The 25,383-nt window shown below is 43.2% G+C and overlaps 1 protein-coding gene across 6 annotated transcripts in view; it reads right to left on the bottom strand.

Moving 5' to 3' along the window:
- micu3a (mitochondrial calcium uptake family, member 3a) overlaps nucleotides 1-25,383 on the bottom strand; it is a 167,480-nt gene that overhangs the window by 73,925 nt on the left and 68,172 nt on the right. For all 6 annotated transcript variants that reach the window (XM_034187492.1, XM_034187495.1, XM_034187493.1 and 3 more), the window contains exons 6-7: nucleotides 20,773-20,855; nucleotides 375-446 (exon numbers count right to left, since the gene is read on the bottom strand). In XM_034187492.1, the coding sequence (XP_034043383.1) occupies nucleotides 375-446; nucleotides 20,773-20,855 (155 nt within the window). The remainder of the gene's footprint in view (nucleotides 1-374; nucleotides 447-20,772; nucleotides 20,856-25,383) is intronic.

A 25,383-nucleotide genomic window follows, 5' to 3' on the forward strand; every position in this document is an offset into this window, starting at 1 on the left:
TTAAACATTATTACATGAAGGGATTAATTCACTAATATCTTCTGAAATACAGATGACAACTTCAAGCATGACATGTCATTCATAACACATCCATGTTTTTTTTCCCCCACAAAAACCTCAACTTGGACTTTCAGAACGATTCAAAATGTATCACAGGGTGGCATTGTGTCACAATATGGATGTTAAAATTTCATTTAAGGAAGGCAGAAACTTTCTCATAGGAAGTTAATTCAGAATGATGTTAACCTCAATAAGAACATTTTTGAATCTTTGTGTGTCAGCTTTGCCCTGCTGACCACAGCAACATGCTTGACATCCATCTCGTGTAAATGCTGATAATCCGTGGAATATTTAGCCATTACCAACTTTCTTACCAACTGGGCCGACTTTTCAGCATCTCCTTTCCTCCCCTTCTTCTCATTTTTCTTCCGGAAGATTTCCTGAAGCTGTGATGAGAGGAAGAATCACAGTCACACTGATGATCCAGAAACCCGACTTAAAGCAGTGTTTGAATCATCCACACAAACAGTCCATTTACACCTGGGATTAAAATGCATTTTGGGTTGTTAGGATCAATCGACCAGCTACAAATGGCTGCGGGCAAGAGCTGGTGGATGCGATGTGGCAGCATATTCAAGTGCTTCAAAACCAGAGCAAACGAAATAAAGTAAGAATTATTGGATTAAAAAAGGCCACTGGTGCTGATGGGCCACTTGTGAGCTGGGTTCTAAATATGTTGTAGGAGGGGCTTGGCATTAATGTTGATGATGCAGAGCTTGAGATAGAGCAAGCTCATTGCACTCCTGCTCTGGTGTCTGACCTGAGCAAACCTCCGATACCAGTGCTTGTTCATTTCCTGCGACAATCAGCGAGGGAGAAGCTCATTATGGCAGCTAAAGAGAAGTCCATGTTCCCAAACATGACAAGGGAGCTGGCACTAAAGAGGAAGGCTTTTACGGTAATAAATCAGAAGCTGCAGAAATGTAACATGAGGTACACTCTGGCGTACCCAGCGACACTCAGGGTGAAGTGGAATGGCAAAAATATTAATTTCAAGTCAGTGACAACAGCCGAGAAGTTCTTCAACTTCAATGATGATGAGGGAAGTGAAGACACTACTGCTACCGAGTGAGAAGTTACAACACCGTTTGGGAACTGAGGACACTAATTGTTGAAGCTTTGTAGGTGGAATTCTTTCCCATTCTTGCTTGAAGTACGACTTCAGTTGTTCAACACTCCGGGGTCTCCGTTGTCGTATTTTGCGCTTCATAATGCGCCACACATTTTCAATGGGCGCTGGACTGCAGGCAGGCCAGTCTAGTACCCACAATCTTTAACTATGAAGCCACGCTGTAGTAACACGTGCAGAATGTGGCTTGGCATTGTCTTGCTGAAATAAGCAGGGACGTCCCTGAAAAAGACGTTGCTTGGATGGCAGCATGGGTTGCTCCAAAACCTGGATGGACCTTTCAGCATTGATGGTGCCATCACAGATGTATAACTTGCCCAAGTCACGGGCACTAACACACCCCCATACCATCACAGATGCTGGCTTTTGAACTTTGCTCTGGTAACAATCTCGATATTACTGATATTACTGATTAGTGATATTACTGATTAATATCACTTTGAGCAGATGGAATCAGTTAATCAGTGAAATCACCTGGTGGAGTCAGTGGCTGCAAAGAAAACCTGCACCCTCATGGCTCTTTCTGGAACAGGTTGCCAACCCCTGCCCTAATGTAATCGGAGCTATTGACTACACACATATTGCTATAAAGGCGTCATCACATGATGAATTGTTTTTATTCATAGGAAACAATTTCATTCCATCAATGTGATGTGCAATCATACTATGTGTTGTGCAAATGCATTGGGATGGGTTGGGAATACGCAAGTATTTAAATACTATTCTACAGTGTCCGAAAGTGAATTTAAAAAAGAAAGTGAGATATTGTTCTCCAAACTCAATCTGCCAAAACTGCTTCAGGAACATGTAAATTTGCTTGAATCTCCAATAACAGAGGTGGAAATTAGAAAAAACAGTTTTACTGATGAAAGCTGGGAAATCCCCCGGTTATGACAGATTCCCTGCAGAATATTATAAAACCTACAGACATTTTTGCACCTGTCTCTCATGAAGCGTTTGAAAGGGAACAGATCTTACGCATTTTTAATGAAGCGTTGATATCTCTGATACCAAAAAAGGACAAAGATAATACAGACCCATCAAATTACAGGCCAATTAGCCTGCTGAATTTGTACTGTAAAATATTTATCGAAGTGCTGGCCCTGTGTTTACAAGGGGTTCTGAATAGTATCAGACATCCCAATCAGACAGGCTTTATGAAAACATGCTACTCCTCCGATAATATCCGAAAGTTATTACATTTAATGTGGTTAAGTCAGTCCAAGGATGTACCAGTAGCAACCATCAAATAATGGCTCAGTCACACAGCACTTAACAAAGGGCAACAAAGCCCTAACAAAACAAGAAACCTGGACTTTCGTTGGCATTGTTTAACCTTCGCTCAGCTTCGTTCCTGCAGCTGGCGCTTCATCAGGATTTTTAAACTGTTGAAAAATTAATGAAAGGCAAGTAAAACCTCAATTCGTCCGTGTTTCATTTTGCTGTCATTCTTGATGTTTTTTAATCTTTTGTTTAGTTTTTGTAATGTTACTGTTTAAGTTTGACTTCGTTCTTCCAGCTGAATGGTTTCACACAGTGCAGAAGCTGCTTCTGAGCGCTGCTGCTGCATTCATGTACCGTCGGAAATTACAGGGCAAATTCAGCCTGTTTGCTTTGATTTTTTTTTATCTGGGTGGGGGGGGTCAGCTTCAATGGGCTCAGGCACCTTATATAGGGAAGAATTATTTTGCCACAAGCAACTGCTGAATTTGAAACAACAAAAAAGTTGTGTAATTTTCGACGGTACTTGAACACAGCGGCAGCAACAGCTCCTGCGTGCGCTTATTATTTTTTATTAAATATAACAATATGAGTGCAGGAATGACAATCCAGCCCTTATGTACAAGTAGCAACAGGTAGATAATTCAAATGATTATGTAAAGAGTTGTTCTGGAAGGCAGAATTCATGTTGTGGATCATGGAATAACCGTACATGAGTCAAAGCATGTTCACATGCACTGATCAATTTACTGCTCTGATATATTCAATCATCTTTACACTTATATTTCTTCCCAGTTTTGAGTATTCTGTTATAAATCAATATATATGGCTTAGTAACGTATTACAGTGATACAGCAGTGACCACGACACACCAGAGTTTTTTTTAAATTGGAGCAAGACAGAGCACGCAGTGTGTCATCAGACAGTGTGGACTCTGATGATGAAGGAGATGATCCCTCTTTTGTTCTGGACGAGGAACCAAAGCAGGTGGGTTCACTGACATGCACACAGATCTCCACAGCTTCTGTCTGCAGTTTCTCCAGGACCCAGACGCTATGAGCTCCGTCCCAGCACCGAGTCCTGGAACTCAGAGATGCAGACACACACTGCTCCAGCAGTGGCTCCAGGTGCATTTCGTTTAAAGTGTCGAGATCAATGTTAGCTTTGGCTTCTTTTAGTTCCTCTTTCATCCCTTTTGTGCTCTTGCTTTGCAGGCTATTCAGTGATAAAGCTCTTTTTCTCAATGAATTGTGACTTTTTTTTTTTTACTTTTTTCCCCTTCGTTCAGGAATTGTCGTGTGCCATGTGACTGGGCCAATAGATGAGAAGGCATTTGATAAAGTTGAATAGCGCTTTATTTTTTAATGCTATATCACAATTTGGTTTTGGACTGCATTTTATTAAACGGATTAAAATACTGTATAAGGAAACAAAAGCTGCAGTTATTTCCAACGGTACAATGTCACCTTTTTTCCGTGTATCACAAGTGGCCTGACAAGGGTGTTCGTTGAGTCCCCTGTTATTTCTCATTTTCATAGAAACATTAGTAGTGAGTATCCCATCAAATAAAGAAATTAAAGGGGTGCTAAGTGGCTGACAAGAAAACAAGCTGCTTCTTTATGCAGATGATTTCTTAGCTATTATTACTGATCCACAATCCTCCTTACCACATCTGATGGACACTATACAGTCATATTCAAAAGTGTCAGGATATACTGTTAACTGGGGCAAATATGAAGCCATGCCTTTGTCTTCTCAGTGTTATTCATACATGGTAAAGAAATTTTAATTAAATGTGTACCAAAAAGAATGAGGTATTTGGAGACTAATCGTCACAATCAGATGGAGTTACCTAACTAAATTTGAATCCAATCCTGCTAAAAATTAAGATACATTTGGAAGAATGGGGAAAGCTAAAAATGTCACTGTGGGGTAAAATCAGTATTATAAAAATGGTTATAGCGCCACAGTTCCATGTATGATGTTACCAATTGCAATATTGTCTACCATCTCTAAAAAGTATGAAAATCAGATCAAACAATTTTTATGGGAAGAGAAAACAGCTTGAATAAAACTGAACAAACTGCACGCACCTAAATAGAAAGGTGGTCTAGGATTACCCGATGCGAATTTGCATTGTCTGTCATTTGAAATGGCCAAATTGTTTAAACACTGGAAAAAGATCAAGCATGGATAAACATGGGTAAGTACTAAAGAAGAAATTTGATTACCATTTAATCCAAAATATAAACTGTGCCAAAAATCTAAATCTGACACGACTAACCCAGTACTTGTTCATTCTGGCCAAGCATGGATGAGTGTAAACTGTTTAAGCTTCAACACCAAGTTGAATACCCCAGCTATTTGCATAGGCAAAACATCGGCGTTCTGGAGGCACTGGCATTGCAGTGGCATACATACTATTGAAGATATATATGTCAAAATGGCAATTTATATCTTATGCAGATCTTGTTAAAAAATTCAAACTGAAAGGGAAAGGCAACTTTTGGAAATACTTACAAATGAGATATTGTGTGACCTCAAAATTCAAAGGGGGGGGGGGGTATAATTTCAGAATACATTAACATGCCACGGGATCACCACAGTTTCACAGTTTTACATGAGCATGAGCTGAACATGCCAGAACATGTCCTGTGAGGCTTCATCACGGCGTTTCTTTTTGCCATGCAGCTCTGCCGCGACGCGCGGAATTCCTCCGCCTTTGTTCCTCTTTCCATGACAAAAACTCCTGTAACAGTGAAATGTGCAGTTCATTTCTAAACTGGACGCTGTCTTGATCCGGTATGTCCTCTGACTAGCACAGTAATTGTGAAAAGACGTGGACATTAGCACTTTTTCCGGCACATTCCACTGTTACAGGAGTTTTTTTTCATGGAAAAAGAAGCCGAGGGACGCCGTGCCGCTCTTGATGGGGAACAAAACCACCTCGGTGTTGGTCTCTCAGGACGGCTTTCAGGCGGATTCTGGTTGCTTTTCTGTCGTTAGAATATCCAAGAAATTGAGCTTGAGCTGGACAAGCCCCAACATGTCCTGTGAGGCTTCATCACGGCGTTTCTTTGCGCCGAGCGGCTGCACCACGACGCGCCAAACTCCTCCGCACGTCTGTCTTAATATGCCGGAAAAAGTGCTGATGTCCACGTCTTTTCACAATTCCTGTGCTAGTCAGAGGACATACCGGATCAAGACAGCGTCCAGTTTAGAAATGAACGGCACATTTCACTGTTACAGGAGTTTTTGTCATGGAAAGAGGAACAAAGGCGGAGGAATTCCGCGCGTCGCGGCGTAGCTGCATGGCGAAAAGAAACGCCGTGATGAAGCCTCACAGGACATGTTCTGGCATGTGCAGCTGATGCACAGTCACAATCGGATATTCACACGACTGGAAAGCAACCGGAATCCGCCTGAAATCCACCTTTAAGCCGTCCTGTAAGACCAACACGGAGGTGGTTTTGTCCCGCGTAATGAACGGCTCAGTGGCACGTCCCTCGGCTTCTTTTTCCATGAAAAAAAACTCCTGTAACGGTGGAATGTGCCGGAAAAAGAGCTGATGTCCACATCTTCTGCCTTTTTGTGAAAGTCAGATGAGGTCCCGGATCAACAAAGCTTTCACGTTGGAAATGATCTGGTTGTTTGTGCGGGGTGTCAGCCTGTCCATCGGCGCTGGGAGCGTGCTGCGCTCTCAGCAGTTGTGGGCCGTCCTTAAAGGGGCAGTAACACCCCATAATCTGTTTAATCCCCATAAAATCGTCCCTGAAAGCCATATTAATTTTTTGAACGGTGTCCACCTGGAGGTCTCTTACAGTTTCTGGAAAAAAATTGATGCAGCAAAGATCCAAATCGTTCAGACATTTATTTGCAATAAAAAATAGACGAGAGGGGTAGACCACACCTCACTCAAAGCCTGCTCACAGGCGAATGAAGCAACCGACAGGCATGAAAAAACTCACGCATGCGCACGAGGGTTCAAGCTTGGCTGACGCAATCACACGTGATTCAAATCCATATGGTTTTTGAAAAAAATAATGTCGGATACTTTTCTAACAGACCTCGTAATATTCATTTACAATTGTCATCATGTGGATTCTCTATGTTGTTTTGACTGCAGCGACTCTCTGGCGCGCAAGGGATTATGGCAGGGGTGGGCAACTTGTTCCAGAAAGGTCCAAGAGGGCGCAGGTTTTCTTTGCAGCCACTGACGCCACCAGGTGATTTCACTGATTAATATCACTTTGAGCAGGTGGAATCAGTTAATCAGTGAAATCATCTGGTGGTGTCAGTGGCTGCAATGAAAACCTGCACCCTCTTGGCCCTCTCTGGAACAAGCTGCCCACCCCTGGATTATGGGACACATGAAAACCCTGGCCAGGACAAAACTTATGTCTGATCATTGTTGTTGGAAATGGAAAAATAGGTGGGAACACATCCTTACATTGTCTGTGGGAATGCTCTTTAATAATGTCATTTTGGACCAAAGTTATAGAGGTGTTGGATCTGGCTCGCAGGTACCTTCCACTGCAGAACTGTGCTTATTAGGAGAAAGGTCCCAAATGCCCAATGTTCACAAGGGAGTGTTTACTATTCCTATGTTTGGGCTGGTGACTGCATCCAGGATCATTCCGAGACATTGGAAAACCATGGTACACCCCGAACTGAAAGATTGAATCAATGTGATGGCAGAGACGGCCTCTTACGAATGCATGCTCTACAAACTGAAAGCCAGTACAGAGGAATAAGGCAATGATTGGGATAACGTTTGGAGCCACCTAAAAATAAGTCAAAATTGCACCCAGAATACAAGTACTGTTTGAAAACAAGGATGGAATCTAAATTGCCTGGATATACCTCTTTCCAGATGATTGCAGGAAACTGTTTAATCTTGTTTAATATGTCCGTACCTGTAACATCTACCATCCCTACCTGTAAAACTACCATCCCTGGTTCTCAAGACCAGGCACCTAAGTGGCTCTACTCTACTCTTTTCTACTCTCCTATTTTACTCTTCCTTTTTAGATATTTAGATATACCTTTATATACTAGCACAGTTCCATCTTAGAATTGGAATATATATAAGATATACCTTACTGAGTTTTCATGTATTTGTAAATGGGGATGGGGGTGGGGGTGCACCAGCTTACATTTTGGTTATTTTTGTTGTTTTGTTTACTTTTAATTTCTTAAATCTTATAATCAATACAAATTTAAATGACCCCCACCCCCACCCCAAAATAGACTATACTTTAATCAATTATTTGTGATCAGAAGGACCATCTCCCCACAAAATTTTGTCAGAATCTGTCACTAACATTTTGAGCTACATGCACAGCCAACCACTGATTTTTACCTCCACCAACAAAGTTGTGTGGAAGTTATGTTTTCACCTCTGTTTGTTTATTTGTTTGTCTGTTTGTTTGTGAACACTCTACAGCTTGCAATTCTAATTTGATTTTCATCAAACTTTATACACATAAACTACACCCCAGTGTAGACACCATTCTTTTTTTCAAGGTCATAGGTCAAAGGTCAAGGTCAGGAAAATGTAGGAAAACTGAAAGAATTTTCAAAAAATCATAACTCTTACAAATATAATCAAATTTCTTTCTAATTTGATAGTTATGTATCAAATTATGAATATAACATTGAAATTCCCATTTGATGTATATTTTGCATTATGTCTCAACAAAGAATGGCCTTTTCATTCAGATATTCATATTTTACCTAATGAAAAGCTACACCAAAAATGACCTTGACTTTTGAAGAACAAAGGTCAAGGTCATGGTTAAACAAAAGGTCAAATTCACTTAACTGAATATAACTGTTGGGAAAGTGTAGTGACACGGACCCACAACAGGGGGCGTAAATGAACGGACAATGGAAGGAGTTAAATTAGAACACTTTACTGTTGTGAACGTCACAACCAAACACAGCAGATTACAGAATGTACACAAGTCAATTAATAAAGGTGTCGTGTGGGCAGGCTCGATGATAGGAGACGCCCGTCTGGAGACGAACCGGAACCACACGATTTCCACCGCCACCGAACCCGAGGGATACTGGAGCCGCCAAGTCCCGAAGTCCCCAGGTGGCCACCGTCTCGGCGTGTCGGATCTGGTACTGCTGGCAGAAAACAAAAACAGTCAAGTGTGGGTGTGTGTACACCCAGCAACAATTATGGTGGGAATTCCACCTCCACCTCTCACTCAATACGTGTTGCAGCGATCCCTCAGAGGAAAAAGAGTGCCGTCCTGCACAGCCTCCACAAACTAAGGACCGGTACTCCTGCAAACACTCACAATAGATAGATTTAGAAAATTACCACAAAGGCTGAGGATATTACCTCTTGATGAAGATGATATCTCGGCAATGTGATGGAGGTGTCTTCCTGCTTTTATCCCAGATGTGGAGTAGATGATCAGTGACAGCTGTCAAGGTTGATGGGTGACAGCTGTCACCACGGCTTGTTCCTGGAGGCGGCAGCGCCCTCTCGTGCCTGAAGCCCGCACTTCAGGCAGGGCGCCCTCTGGTGGTGGGCCAGCAGTACCTCCTCTGGTGGCCCACACAACAGGACCCCCCCCCCCTCAAGGCTTGTTCGGGTGGCGACGGTAGAAATCGGCCAGGAGGGCCGGGTCCAGGATGAAGCTCCTCTTCACCCAGGAGCATTCTACGGGTCCATACCCCTCCCAGTCCACCAAATACTGAAAGCCCCGGCCCATTCGACGGACGTCCAAGAGCCGGCGTACTGTCCAAGCCGGCTCCCCGTCGATAATACGGGCAGGAGGCGGCGCCGGACCGGGTGCACAGAGGGGTGAGGTGTGACAAAGTTTTGACAAAGTGACAAAGTTTTTTAATTCGGCACACAAAATATTAAAATAGAAAAAAATGAACAATTCCACAAACAAACACAGACAAAACTAGTGAGTCCGAAAGGGTGTGGGCTGAAGCAAAGCTTATTAGCGCCCACCCCTGCTAGTACAAGTCCAACAATTCTAATCAGTCATATTTACATAAATATAAATTCACTACTACATGTCGACACACAGACATACACATCAATATACTATTCACTTATAATTATATTTATATAGTACCAGATCATAAGAAAGTTGAATCAAGGCACTTTACGCCAGTAAGGACTAACCTTACCAACCCCCAGAGCAAGCACTAGGCAACTGTGGTGAGGAAAAACTCCCTATAAGGAAGAAACCTCAAGCAGACCAGGCTCTTGGGGGTGACCCTCTGCTTGGGCTGTGCCACATATACCTATATACATACGTATATACTTTACAAACATAAATATATACATACATATACACAGTCACTTATATACATATACATATACATATACACCTACCCATATCTATATATCTACATACGCATATACATACCCACACATTCAAATATACAATAAGTCCCACTTATAAATTGAACATTCCATATAAATCAAATTATATTTGCTTCTTTATGATACTTAGACATAATGTTCTTTTTGAGTAGTTTCTTAAATCTCACTAAGGTACTACTCATTCTAACCTCTGTTGAACATTTGTTCCATTTCCTCACCCCAACCACAGACACACAAACACCCTTTACATTTGTTCTTACTGGTGGTTTCATAAAAATTGCACAACCTCTTAAACTATATCTGGATTCCCTCAATCGGAACAGACTCTGGACATGTCTCGGTAAGGCTTGGTTTTTCGCTCGAAATAAAGTTTGAATTGTAATGTAATCGACCAATGAATTTTAATAAATTTAGAGACACAAATAGAGAATGAGTTGGTTCACGATATTGTTTATTGCAGATGATTCGTATGGCTCGTTTTTGCAAAAGGAATATTGGATTGGTATTTGATTTGTAAGTGTTTCCCCATGACTCAACACAATATGTCATATATGGTACCATCAGAGAATGATATAAAGTAAGTAACCCTTCTTGCGGCAGTAGGTCTTTGGCTTTATACAAAATGGCTATAGTTTTTGACAATTTTGATTTCACATAATTTATATGTGGTTTCCAGCTAAGTTTATTATCAATTATAACACCTAAAAATTTATTCTCTGTTACTAACTCAATTTCCTTATTGTTTATAGTTAAATTTTTACATTTGGGTGCCTGTTTATTTCCAAATATAATACATTTAGTTTTCCCAAGGTTGAGTGACAACTTATTAGCGTCAAACCAAACCTTAAATTTTTCCAGTTCTTTCTCCACTATGTCCAGAAGCTGTTCAAGATTTTCACCGCTACAGAACACAGTTGTATCATCCGCAAAAAGGACACATCTCAGTGAACTCGACACCCAACTTATATCATTTATATAGATTATAAACAACAAAGGACCCAGCACTGAGCCCTGCGGCACCCCACATGTGACATCCCTGAGTTCAGAATTTGTATTATTGAATTGAACATACTGAAATCTGCCTTGTAAATAACTAGCTACCCATTCATATGCCAGACCTCTGATTCCATATTTCTGCAGTTTACTTAATAGTATTCCATGGTTAATTGTGTCAAATGCTTTCTGTAAATAAAAAAAAACACCTATTGTGTATTGTTTATTATCAATTGCAGTTGCTATACTTTCCACAAAGTCCATCAAAGCATGTGATGTAGTTCGAGACCTTCTGAATCCATACTGTTCTTCACAAATGATGTTATGCTTTAGTAAATAATCATTTAATCTTTTAGCAAATATTTTTTCCAAAATTTTGGAAAATTGTGGCAGGAGTGATATAGGTCTATAATTAGAAAATGTGTGTTTGTCACCAGTTTTAAACAGAGGAATTACTTTGGCTATTTTCATTTGAGAAGGAAATTTACCAGTACTTAGTGACATATTGCAAATATAATTGAACGGTTTTACTATACAATCAATAACTTTTTTTTAATAAAGCCATATCCAAATTATTAAAATCAGTCGATTTCTTACTTTTTGAACCATGAACCAGATCAAGTATTTCCCTTTCATGAGTACCACCAATGAACATTGAAACAGATTTGTTAAACGTTGAATTATTTACCCAGAAGTTATTAGTTGATGAGTCAATCTTATTGGCAAGATTTTTACCCACATTAACGAAGTATTCATTAAAGTGTTCAGCAATAGACTCATCGTTATCAATCGTGATGTAGTTGTTACTCTGAAAAAATGAAGGATAATCTCTAGTTACTCTATTCTTTTTTACTATTTCATTTAATATGTTCCATGTGTTTTTGATGTTATTTCTATTTTTGACAAGTAACTCATTATAATATGTTTTTTTTACTGAGTCTCATGATATTGATTAACTTATTCTTATATGTTTTATACTTACTTTCAGCTTCCTTAGTTCGTAGTTTTATGAATTGTTTATATAGTACGTTTTTCTTTTTACATGCCCTCTGAAGTCCCTTAGTTATCCATGGTTTGTTGCTATATTGATTTCTATATATTTTGTCAACAAATGGACAGTGTTTATTATACAAACTGGAAAAAATGGAAATGAAAGCATCATATGACCTGTCAACATCATCAACAAAAACATCTGACCAATTCTGACTTGATAAATCCTCCCTTAAATTATCAATTGTTTCAGGTGTTACTTTTCTACTCATGAATTTGATATTGCTTCGATACATACAACAACCCTCCAATGCAAAGACTGAGAAAACTGGCAAGTGATCACTGATATCACTGACCAGTAGTCCCCCACTAAGATTACCGGATATAACGTTAGTTAAAATATTGTCAATGAGAGTTGTTGAGTCCATAGTTATTCTGCTAGGATGAATGATGGTTGGAAACAGTCCTAAACAGTACAAGGTGTTTATAAATGAGGTAATTTGTGGATGATTGTGAGAGTTTAAAAAATCTATCTTGAAATCTCCACGGACAAATAAATGCTTATTTCTGTTGATTTTGTTGTACATTCCTAAGATAATGTCTTCAAAGATGTCAATATTTGTCCCAGGAGCTCTGTAAATGTAACTAACAACTATGTTTTTGGAGTTTATAGACGTCATTTCTATGGTAACACATTCCATGATGTTGTCCACTGTAAATGACATGTTGTTAATGAGTTTACAGTTATAATCTGACCTTACAAACAATGCAACGCCTCCGCCCCCTCTCGTCTGCCTATTAACCAGGAACAATTCATAACCATCAAGATATACCAGATCTTTATTATCCTCATTTAACCATGTTTCTGAAATTGCAATAACTGAAAAACGTTTTTTGGATGTTTTCAAACAATCATTAATAGTGGACAGATTACGAGAAAGACTTCTGCTGTTGAAATGTATAATTGAAAAATTTTCATCATTGACTTTATAATTTTTGAATTGTTCTTCTGTAAAATATTTGCACTGTCTCACAATATTCTCACTGAAAAAGGTATCAGGATCATTTTCAGATTCGAAGGGGTGGTTAGCAGAGTTATTATAATTAAATGTATCTAGACAGAGCTCCTGGGCAGAAATAAACGGATCATTATCCTTAGTCATTATGTCTCTCTTGTCTCCGGGTGTAGATGATGTGGATGAGTGGGTTGCTCCAGTCTGCATCATGGTGCTGTGATGTGTTTGAGTCCTCATACCTATTGTTCATATTTGTCCAGCTCCTCGATGTTCCTTATTGCCATGACTTTTGCTTGTTCTGGTGATCCGTTCAGTTTGATGAATATTTTACAGTTTGAAGTCCATGTGTGCTGGATTTTTCCCTGTTTCTTTAAGAAGCGTGCTTTTCTGGCGATGTTGGCATTCCGTTTGGTGAGATGTTCATTGATGAATACGTTTGTCCCTTTCAGTTTTCTTCCTTGTTTTAACAGTGCTGTTTTGTGTTTTCTGTTGATGAATCTCATGATGACGGTTCGTTTATCACCGTCATTTCTCCGGGGCAGAGGGTGGCACGCTTCAATGTTATTTAAATCCATTTCTATACCTTTAGATAGGAGGAAATCAGCAACCTGTTTTTCCACAGAGCTGACCTCCTGTTCACTGGGATCCCCTCTGCTCTCATCTGTTACCGCCCGTGCGTAGGACCGTGGTTTGATGTGAAGACCTGTGATGATGACGTCGTTAATTCTGGTGTACTGCTCCAATTCAGCCACTCTATTTTCCAGCTGCACCAGATGCCGGTCTTTCTTGGCATTCTGGAGCCGTAATGCCTTCACCTCCTCCACCAGATCCATGATTGATTTCTGTTGCTGCATCACAACAGAAATCTCCTCTGATAGAAAGTCCAGAGATTTTTTAATATCGTCACCTTCCTCCGCTGTCAGAACCTTCTTAGGCCCCATGGTCGGCTTATGAGCAGCTTGTCGATCGCCGATGTTAACAGCCTGCGTTGTTTGTCACCGGGATGGATCTGCACTGCGCTGGTGCCGCGCAGCCTCGGTGTTTCCGCGCTGATGGATCCGCGGTGGCTGCACGAGGCCTCGGGGAAGCGGCACTCGTGACGCGCGGCTTTAATGACGCAGCGCGCGGCCTCAGTGAATTTACCACGTTGGGCGGGCCTCGGACGTTGTTGCTGTCCAGTCGCGGGGCTAAGTTGCCGGTTGAGGTGGTATTCCCACTGTCCAGGTTGGCAAACACCGGCGTGGCAGATGGCAACTACAAACACCACCTCTGAAAACTCAGGTACAAACTTTTTGCAGCTCGCTCTGACGACACACAGCTCTGACTGACTGTGACTGACGCAGCTCCGATAGCTGATAGTTGTGATGCGGTTTAATTCTGGATACATGAAAAACCGGGTGGATTCGCAGTGAAGCTGGGAGTCGGAGCTTCACTGCGGCAGGACTGAGGATTTTGAGGATCTTGAATGGTCCAATGTATCGGTCCTTCAACTTAGGGGAGTCCACTTGGAGGGGGATGTCCTTCGTGGACAGCCACACCTCCTGCCCGGGCTGGTAAGCAGGGGCCCGGGGATCGCCGGCGGTCCGCATGGGTCTTCGCCCTCGTCCGGGCCTTCAACAAGGCAGAACGGGCGGAGCGCCACACCCGACGGCACTTCCGAAGGTGGGCCTGGACCGAGGGCACACCGACCTCTCCCTCCACCACGGGAAACAATGGGGGCTGATACCCCAAACACACCTCAAACGGGGAGAGGCCGGTGGCAGAGGACACCTGGCTGTTATGTGCATACTCGATCCAGGCCAGATGTTCACTCCAGGCCGTCGGGTGTGCGGACGTTACGCAGCGCAGGGCTTGCTCCAATTCTTGATTGGCCCGTTCTGCCTGTCCATTGGTCTGCGGGTGATACCCGGACGAGAGGCTCACAGTGGCCCCCAGTTCCCGACAGAAGCTCCTCCAGACGTGTGAGGAGAACTGGGGACCACGATCAGAGACGATGTTGGTGGGTATCCCATGCAGACGGACGACGTGGTGGACCAGGAGGTCTGCTGTCTCCTGGGCTGTTGGGAGCTTCGGGAGGGCCATGAAGTGGGCCGCCTTGGAGAATCGGTCCACTATCGTGAAGATGGTGGTGTTGCCCTGGGACGGTGGGAGGCCCGTGATGAAATCCAGGCCGATATGGGACCAGGGGCGATGAGGCACAGGAAGTGGCTGGAGAAGCCCTTGGGACCTCTTGTGGTCTGCCTTGCCCCTGGCACAGGTGGTGCAGGCCTGGATGTACTCCCGGACGTTGGCCTCCATAGACGCCCACCAGAAGTGCTGCCGGACAACTGCCACGGTCCTTCGCACCCCTGGATGACAGGAGAGCTTGGAACCATGACAGAAGTCCAAGACTGCAGCTCTGACCTCTGGTGGGACGTATAGACGATTCTTCGGACCGGTTCCGGGGTCCGGGCTCCGTGCCAGGGCCTCCCGGACGGTCTTCTCCACGTCCCAGGTGAGGGTGGCCACGATAGTGGACTCCGGAATGATGGGCACCGCTGGATCCGACAGCACCGTGTTGACTTTGTCTTCGTGTACCCGGAACAAGACATCCGATCTCTGGTTCTTGGTCCCGGGGCGATAGGTGATCCGGAAGTCAAAACGTCCGAAGAACAGTGACCAGCGGGCTTGCCTGGGGTTCAGCCGCTTGGCGGTCCTGATATACTCCAGGTTCCGATGGTCAGTGAAAACCGTGAACGGCACAGACACTCCCTCCAACAGGTGTCTCCACTCCTCAAGAGCCTCTTTCACCGTAAGGAGTTCTCGATTGCCGACGTCATAGTTCCGTTCAGCTGGGGTCAACCTGCGAGAAAAGTAGGCACACGGGTGAAGAACCTTATCAGTCTCTCCGCTCTGGGATAGCATGGCTCCTATCCCTGAGTCAGAGGCGTCCACTTCAACCACGAACTGGTCGGCTAGGGTCGGGCTGCACCAAAACTGGCGCAGTAGAGAACCGTCGTTTCAACTCCTTGAACGTGGCTTCGCACCGATCCGACCAGGTGAAGGGGACTTTTGGAGAGGTCAGGGCTGTCAGGGGGCTAACTACCTGACTGTAGCCCTTAATGAACCTCCAATAGAAATTAGCGAAGCCGAGGAACTGTTGCAGCTTCCTACGGCTTGTTGGTTGGGGCCAATCTCTCACCGCCGCAACCTTGGCCGGATCAGGGGCAACGGAGTTAGAGGAGATGATAAACCCCAGGAAGGACAAAGACGTGTGGTGAAACTCGCACTTCTCGCCCTTCACAAACAGTCGGTTCTCTAATAACCGCTGCAGGACCTGACGTACATGCTGGACATGGGTCTCAGGATCCGGAGAAAAGATGAGAATATCGTCCAGGTATACGAAGACGAATCGGTGCAGGAAGTCCCGCAAGACGTCGTTAACCAAGGCTTGGAACGTCGCGGGGGCGTTGGTGAGGCCGAACGGCATGACCAGGTACTCAAAGTGACCTAACGGGGTGTTAAATGCCGTCTTCCATTCGTCTCCCTTCCGGATCCGAACCAGGTGATACGCATTTCTAAGATCCAGCTTAGTAAAGATTTTGGCTCCATGCAGGGGGGTGAACACGGAATCCAACAATGGCAACGGGTATCGGTTGCAAACCCTCATTCAGCCCCCTGTAATCAATGCATGGACGGAGTCCGCCATCTTTCTTGCCCACAAAAAAGAAACCTGCCCCCATCGGGGAGGTGGAGTTCCGGATCAGCCCGGCAGCTAATGAGTCCCGGATGTAGGTCTCCATTGATTCGCGCTCAGGTCGTGAGAGGTTGTACAGCCTGCTGGACGGGAACTCAGCGCCTGGAACCAAATCAATGGCACAATCGTACGGACGGTGCGGGGGAAGGGTGAGTGCCAGATCCTTGCTGAAGACGTCAGCAAGATCGTGGTACTCAACCGGTACTGCCGTCAGATTGGGAGGGACTTTGACCTCCTCCTTAGCCTGTAAACCGGGAGGAACCGAGGATCCTAAACACACCCGATGGCAGGTTTCGCTCCACTGAACCACCACCCCAGACGGCCAATCAATCCGGGGATTGTGCTTCAACATCCATGGGAAGCCCAAAATCACGCGGGAGGTAGAAGGAGTTACAAAAAACTCGATCTCCTCCCGATGGTTTCCAGACACCACCAGAGTTACTGGTTGTGTCTTGTGTGTGATTAAAGGGAGGAGGGTGCCATCTAGTGCCCGCACCTGCAATGGCGAAGGAAGCGCCACCAGAGGGAGCCCTACCTCCCTTGCCCATCTGCTGTCTAGCAAATTCCCTTCTGACCCCGTGTCCACCAGTGCTGGGGCTTGAAGGGTTAAATCCCCACTCAGGATTGTAACTGGGAGTCGAGTGGCAATCTGTGTGTGTCTCACGTGAATGTTTTGACCCCCCCTTAGCCCAGTCTCTGAGGGCGGTTGTTGTTGTGGCCGTTTGGGGCAGTTTTTCTGTGTGTGCTCCTTTGAGCTGCAGAGAAAACACTCCCCGCGGATCGGCCTCCTCATTTTGGCCCTGTGCATTTCCCTAACAACGTCAGCAGGGGGAGCTGTTGCCCCACAGAGCGCTGCGGCTGTGGAGCGTGGGGAGGGCGGCCCCTTTTCGAACCCGGAAGGGAGAGGGACGGCGCGTATCCGGCCACGTCCTTCGCCTCGCTCCCGACGGCGTTCCTCCAACCGATTGTCTAACCGTATAACGAGATCGATAAGCCCATCTAAATCCCGCGGTTCCTCCTTAGCTACCAGATGCTCCTTCAGGACCAACGACAGTCCGTTTATGAAGGCGGTGCGGAGCGCAACGTCGTTCCAGCCGGACCTCGCAGCCGCGATGCGGAAGTCGACTGCATATTCGGCGCCCCTGTCGCATTGACAGCAGCATTGTTGAAGCGGTCTCTCCTCTGTTAGGGTGATCAAACACTGTTCTGAACTCCCCCACAAACCTAGTGTATGCTGATAACAACCGTGAGTTCTGTTCCCAGAGCGCCGTAGCCCAGGCGCGTGCCTTACCCCGAAGCAGAGCAATCACATAAGCTATTTTACTAGCATCTGACGCGTACATGACGGGACGTTGTGCGAAGACAAGCGAACACTGCATGACAAAGTCCGCGCACGTCTCCACACAACCTCCATACGGCTCAGGAGGGCTTATGTATGCTTCAGGGGATGGTGGGAGGGGTTGTTGAACCACCACTGGAACGTTCATATCCTGCACAGGGTCGGCAGGAGGAGGAGCTGCAGCAGCGCCCTGAGTGCTCGCCGCCACCTGCGCGGAGAGAGCCTCCACCCTGCGGTTCAGGAAGATGTTTTGCTCGGTCATTTGATCCAACCGAGCCGTAAAGGCGGTGAGAATGTGCTGCAGCTCACCAATCACGCCTCCTGCAGACGCCTGCGCTCCCTGCTCTCCCATTGGTCGTTCAACAGCCGGGTGACGCCCCTCGGAGTCCATGACGCTGGCCGAGATATCCTGTTGGGAAAGTGTAGTGACACGGACCCACAACAGGGGGCGTAAATGAACGGACAATGGAAGGAGTTAAATTAGAACACTTTACTGTTGTGAACGTCACAACCAAACACAGCAGATTACAGAATGTACACAAGTCAATTAATAAAGGTGTCGTGTGGGCAGGCTCGATGATAGGAGACGCCCGTCTGGAGACGAACCGGAACCACACGATTTCCACCGCCACCAAACCCGAGGGATACTGGAGCCGCCAAGTCCCGAAGTCCCCAGGTGGCCACCGTCTCGGCGTGTCGGATCTGGTACTGCTGGCAGAAAACAAAAACAGTCAAGTGTGGGTGTGTGTACACCCAGCAACAATTATGGTGGGAATTCCACCTCCACCTCTCACTCAATATGTGTTGCAGCGATCCCTCAGAGGAAAAAGAGTGCCGTCCTGCACAGCCTCCACAAACTAAGGACCGGTACTCCTGCAAACACTCACAACAGATAGATTTAGAAAATTACCACAAAGGCTGAGGATATTACCTCTTGATGAAGATGATATCTCGGCAATGTGATGGAGGTGTCTTCCTGCTTTTATCCCAGATGTGGAGTAGATGATCAGTGACAGCTGTCAAGGTTGATGGGTGACAGCTGTCACCACGGCTTGTTCCTGGAGGCGGCAGCGCCCTCTCGTGCCTGAAGCCCGCACTTCAGGCAGGGCGCCCTCTGGTGGTGGGCCAGCAGTACCTCCTCTTCTGGCGGCCCACACAACAATAACTTCAGATCTAATTGTCACACAGACTTGGGGCTTGACTCATATTGTAGCTTATGAAAAAAAACCCACACCAAATAAGACCTTGACGACTGACCTTGAAAAGTTCACCTAAGGTTGAAGTCAGTAAGCCAGTCAACTTCAACCGCTTACTTCAATTAAGGGTTGAGGAGGGTTCCAAAAACATTCTGGACTCACACGCCATTCCAAGTCATTACAGAAACTTTGCATAATTTATTACCACCCTTGAAAAAATGTCAGTTACCTATTTTATAACGCCACCCAAACTGGAGCCCATGGAGGCCACATATAGACAAACAAACACATTCACACCCGAATGCATACCTATAGACAATTTTTTTTAAAGTTTCCAATCCACCTCGCCTGTGTGTCTTCAGATGTGGGAGGAAGCCAGAGCACCCGGAGAGAACCCACGCAAATACGGGGAGAACACGCAAACTCCACACAGAAAGGCCACCGGTGGGAATCAAACCAATGACCTTCTTGCTGTGAGGCAACAGTGCTAACCACTAAGCCACTATGCTGCCTCCTAAGGTTGAATTTTTTTAAATAAATTCATTTAGGAGAATTTGCAAACATATTCTTGCACATTATACACAGGGTCATAATCTAAGGCATTGCAATAATGACTCAATTGTGAAAGGTCAAAGATCAAGCAAAAAGTCAAATTAGATCAAGGTCACGGTCAAACAAAAGGGCAAATTCACTTAATTGGCTATGACTTTTCACAAAGACTTGTGATGTTATGACATGATCACGCAACAAATACTCATCAATATGATATGTGCATCTAAAGGTACTGCTGACTCATCAAAATGACACCAGCATACAACAAAATATTGCTGATATCAGGTTTCAATAACACGGGAATAAAAGGACTTTGACCTTGAAATTTTTTTTCTCAAGGTAAAAAAGGTGTGGAATTGGAAACTAGTGTTGGCGGAGGTTTGTGCTCTACGAGCGCGATGCTCTAGTCTTTCTTTTTTAAGATTCAGAATTCAAAATGATTAAATAATCCAGAGAAATTGATGATGACTGTAATTACCTGTTACAGTCCAAATTCAAGAACATAATAAATAAATCTGAACCTACTGCCGAACCCTGAGGCAGAGATCTGCAGGAAGACTGTGTTTTTTTTCTTCAGTCCCACATCCGCCCCCCCTCCCGGAGGATTTACAAATATTACAGCTCATTCCCGCTGACATGCCATCCTCCTCCTCCTCCTTCCACGGTGATCTGAGCTACTCTTCCCATAGGGAGAACAGGACATATGTTGCATCTTTATGTTTTTAATCTAAAAAAAAAAGATCCACAACAGCTACTGAACTGTGCAATAAACCACCATTAGAATAAATGAAATTAAAATGTCCTTACTAGAAGTTTTAAAAGAAAAATGGCATGAATAAAAATATCAGAAATGTTTGAGTTACTGACAATATATTGTTTATTGACTATAATTATCTGTTCACAAAGCAACAGAGAAATAATTGGTGCCACATGCATGAATGGAAATCAATGAATTCATATTTAACAAAATAATTATAAAATAACCTTTTTTTACATTTACATTTTTTTGATGAAGACAGAGATACTGTTTGTTTAATAAAACTGACTGCTTTGATGCCTACAGAATCTGAAAGGCAAATTCTACCCCAAGTTCAATATTTGCTAAAACATGATAATAATAAGTACATTTCATTTCAGTATAGATGAGCATCTTTTTACAGACACAGTTTCATGGACTCACCACCAGGAACTCCCTCTTGTCCACCATCTGGTTACCGTCAGCATCAAACATATTGAAAGCAATCTTAAAGCCAGCATGGGGCTCTGGGGTACACAGAGGAGAGAACAGTGTGAGTATGTGTCTATGTGTGTCTGCTAAAGGTGCATTTAATGGCTGAAACAACATGATAATGAGGAGTACACAGGATATACAGGAGAGAAGGAATGAATCAAACATTTGTATCTATATTATAATAGCCAAGTGGCCTCTGTGTGCGTGCATGTGTATGGCTTTGATCACGCCGAAATCTGGAACAGCTGGCATTTGCTGTTTAGTGTGCTTATGTATTTTGGGTCAGGGATGAATGTTGCAAAAACGTAAAGTTGATAGGACTAATATTTTTGGAGAAATTAGCAATTTTAACTAACCAGGAAACAACAGACGCTGTGCTGCAAAGCACCATGGGAGTTCGGGATTTTGGGGTTTTAAATGTTGTTACTGTGGTTCAAGTTCATTAACAGTGTTGTTAGTGTTATTGATTTATTATGTTTTTGTGGTTCAACTGGTTTAGTCAGTTTAGTTAAGTTTAGTTATCATGAGTTTTGGGATCCTCCAAACTGTGACTGTCTAGCGTTGGGACCAGGAGGCAGAGCTGTGGTCTTATACACCTCTCTGCAGCTTCTCTCCCCCTGCCATCCCCTCGTTGCCCCATCCCCATAGAGACGGTGCCTGCTCCCAGACCACCAATAACTAGCAAAAATCTATTTAAGCATAAAAATTCAAAAAGAAAAAATAATATAGCACCTTCAATTGCACCACAGACTAAAACAGTTAAATGTGGTCTATTAAACATTAGGTCTCTTTCTTCTAAGTCCCTGTTGGTAAATGATATAATAATTGATCAACGTATTGATTTATTCTGCCTAACAGAAACTTGGTTACAGCAGGATGAATATGTTAGTTTAAATGAGTCAACACCCCCGAGTCACACTAACTGTCAGAATGCTCGTAGCACGGGCCGGGGCGGAGGATTAGCAGCAATCTTCCATTCCAGCTTATTAATTAATCAAAAACCTAGACAGAGCTTTAATTCATTTGAAAGCTTGTATCTTAGTCTTGTCCATCCAAATTGGAAGTCCCAAAAACCAGTTTTATTTGTTATTATCTATCGTCCACCTGGTCGTTACTGTGAGTTTCTCTGTGAATTTTCAGACCTTTTGTCTGACTTAGTGCTTAGCTCAGATAAGATAATTATAGTGGGCGACTTTAACATCCACACAGATGCTGAGAATGACAGCCTCAACACTGCATTTAATCTATTATTAGACTCTATCGGCTTTGCTCAAAAAGTAAATGAGTCCACCCACCACTTTAATCATATTTTAGATCTTGTTCTGACTTATGGTATGGAAATAGAAGACTTAACAGTATTCCCTGAAAACTCCCTTTTGTCTGATCATTTTTTAATAACATTTACATTTACCCTGATGGACTACCCTGCAGTGGGGAATAAGTTTCATTACACTAGAAGTCTTTCAGAAAGCGCTGTAACTAGGTTTAAGGATATGATTCCTTCTTTATGTTCTCTAATGTCATATACCAACACAGAGCAGAGTAGCTACCTAAACTCTGTAAGGGAGTTAGAGTATCTTGTCAATAGTTTTACATCCTCATTGAAGACAACTTTGGATGCTGTAGCTCCTCTGAAAAAGAGAGCTTTAAATCAGAAGTGTCTGACTACGTGGTATAACTCACAAACTCGTAGCTTAAAGCAGATAACCCGTAAGTTGGAGAGGAAATGGCGTCTCACTAATTTAGAAGATCTTCACTTAGCCTGGAAAAAGAGTTTGTTGCTCTATAAGAAAGCCCTTCGTGAAGCTAGGACATCTTTCTACTCATCACTAATTGAAGAAAATAAGAACAACCCCAGGTTTCTTTTCAGCACTGTAGCCAGGCTGACAAAGAGTCAGAGCTCTATTGAGCTGAGTATTCCATTAACTTTAACTAGTAATGACTTCATGACTTTCTTTGCTAACAAAATTTTGACTATTAGAGAAAAAATTACTCATAACCATCCCAAAGATGTATCGTTATCTTTGGCTGCTTTCAGTGATGCCGGTATTTGGTTAGACTCTTTCTCTCCGATTGTTCTGTCTGAGTTATTTTCATTAGTTACTTCATCCAAACCATCAACATGCTTATTAGACCCCATTCCTGCCAGGCTGCTCAAGGAAGTCCTACCATTATTTAATGCTTCAATCTTAAATATGATCAATCTATCTTTGTTAGTTGGTTATGTACCACAGGCCTTTAAGGTGGCAGTAATTAAACCATTACTTAAAAAGCCATCACTTGACCCAGCTATCTTAGCTAATTATAGGCCAATCTCCAACCTTCCTTTTCTCTCAAAGATTCTTGAGAGGGTAGTTGTAAAACAGCTAACTGATCACCTGCAGAGGAATGGTCTATTTGAAGAGTTTCAGTCAGGTTTTAGAATTCATCATAGTACAGAAACAGCATTAGTGAAGGTTACAAATGATCTTCTTATGGCTTCGGACAGTGGACTTATCTCTGTGCTTGTTCTGTTGGACCTCAGTGCTGCTTTTGATACTGTTGACCATAAAATTTTATTACAGAGATTAGAGCATGTCATAGGTATTAAAGGCATTGCGCTGCGGTAGTTTGAATCATATTTGTCTAATAGATTACAGTTTGTTCATGTAAATGGGGAATCTTCTTCACAGACTAAAGTTAATTATGGAGTTCCACAAGGTTCTGTGCTAGGACCAATTTTATTCACTTTATACATGCTTCCCTTGGGCAGTATTATTAGACGGTATTGCTTAAATTTTCATTGTTACGCAGATGATACCCAGCTTTATCTATCCATGAAGCCAGAGGATACGCACCAATTAGCTAAACTGCAGGATTGTCTTACAGACATAAAGACATGGATGACCTCTAATTTCCTGCTTTTAAACTCAGATAAAACTGAAGTTATTGTACTTGGCCCCACAAATCTTAGAAGCATGGTGTCTAACCAGATCGTTACTCTGGATGGCATTTCCCTGATCTCTGGTAATACTGTGAGAAATCTTGGAGTTATTTTTGATCAGGATATGTCATTCAAAGCGCATATTAAACAAATATGTAGGACTGCCTTTTTGCATTTACGCAATATCTCTAAAATCAGAAAGGTCTTGTCTCAGAGTGATGCTGAAAAACTAATTCATGCATTTGTTTCCTCTAGGCTGGACTATTGTAATTCATTATTATCAGGTTGTCCTAAAAGTTCCCTAAAAAGCCTTCAGTTGGTTCAGAATGCTGCAGCTAGAGTACTGACGGGGACTAGCAGGAGAGAGCATATCTCACCCGTATTGGCCTCCCTTCATTGGCTTCCTGTTAATGCTAGAATAGAATTTAAAATTCTTCTTCTTACTTATAAGGTTTTGAATAATCAGGTCCCATCTTATCTTAGGGACCTCATAGTACCATATTACCCCATTAGAGCGCTTCGCTCTCAGACTGCGGGCTTACTTGTAGTTCCTAGGGTTTGTAAGAGTAGAATGGGAGGCAGAGCCTTCAGCTTTCAGGCTCCTCTCCTGTGGAACCAGCTCCCAATTCAGATCAGGGAGACAGATACCCTCTCTACTTTTAAGATTAGGCTTAAAACTTTCCTTTTTGCTAAAGCTTATAGTTAGGGCTGGATCGGGTGACCCTGGACCATCCCTTGGTTATGTTGCTTTAGACGTAGACTGTGTTTCATAATTATTGTATGGCCTTGCCTTGCAATGTGGAGCGCCTTGGGGCAACTGTTTGTTGTGATTTGGCGCTATACAAGAAAAAAGTTGATTGATTGATGAGTGAGTTAAGTCTCATGTTGCCGGTGCCATGAGTCAAAAGTGGATTGCATTTGATATCTTCCGCCACCGCCTCTGTTTGTGTCTAACATTAGAAGCATCTGCTTGCAGCAGAATAAGGAAAACGAAAAACCTCTTCATGCATGTGTTTAACTTCAATCACGGAGAGCCTGTAGACAGCTGACATTTGCAATTTGGTATGTTTATGTATTTTGGTTCAAGGATGAACACCACCAAAACAGAACATTGATAGGACTAATATTTTTGGAGAAGCTACAGATATTACCTAACAACACTGAATAATGGACATTGCTAACTACATTCCGGACTTGCACGCCATTCCAGCAGGAGGCGGTAAATCATCTTTATGTTCATGAGTGTGTGATTTTATTTAGTAAGTTTAATGTACACGAACACATCATGAGCACGTTAGCGGTGTGAGACCACAATGCGCTCACACAGCAGCGGAAGGAATTAGATGTACAAATGTACATAAATCAAAGAAAATGTCTAAGGACAAATTAATGAGAGAGCACAGAACATTATAAGAACAATTAATGTACTGTTTAAATGTAAGATAATCATGTTACTGGTAATGATTCTGTTCTCACTGTAAAAAAGAAAAAAGAAAAAAACGAGATTAAAAAAAAACAATTTACTGTGACTGTTTCGGCACTCTGGTAAAACAATTTCAGGATAAATAAAGTTCCCCTTGTTCTTCTTATGATGTGTATTTGATGTCTGGTGTGTGTTGGAAATGATGAATCAAATG

This window comes from Thalassophryne amazonica, chromosome 15 (genome assembly GCF_902500255.1).
Source record: "Thalassophryne amazonica chromosome 15, fThaAma1.1, whole genome shotgun sequence".
In the NCBI taxonomy this organism is placed as follows: Eukaryota; Metazoa; Chordata; class Actinopteri; order Batrachoidiformes; family Batrachoididae; genus Thalassophryne; species Thalassophryne amazonica.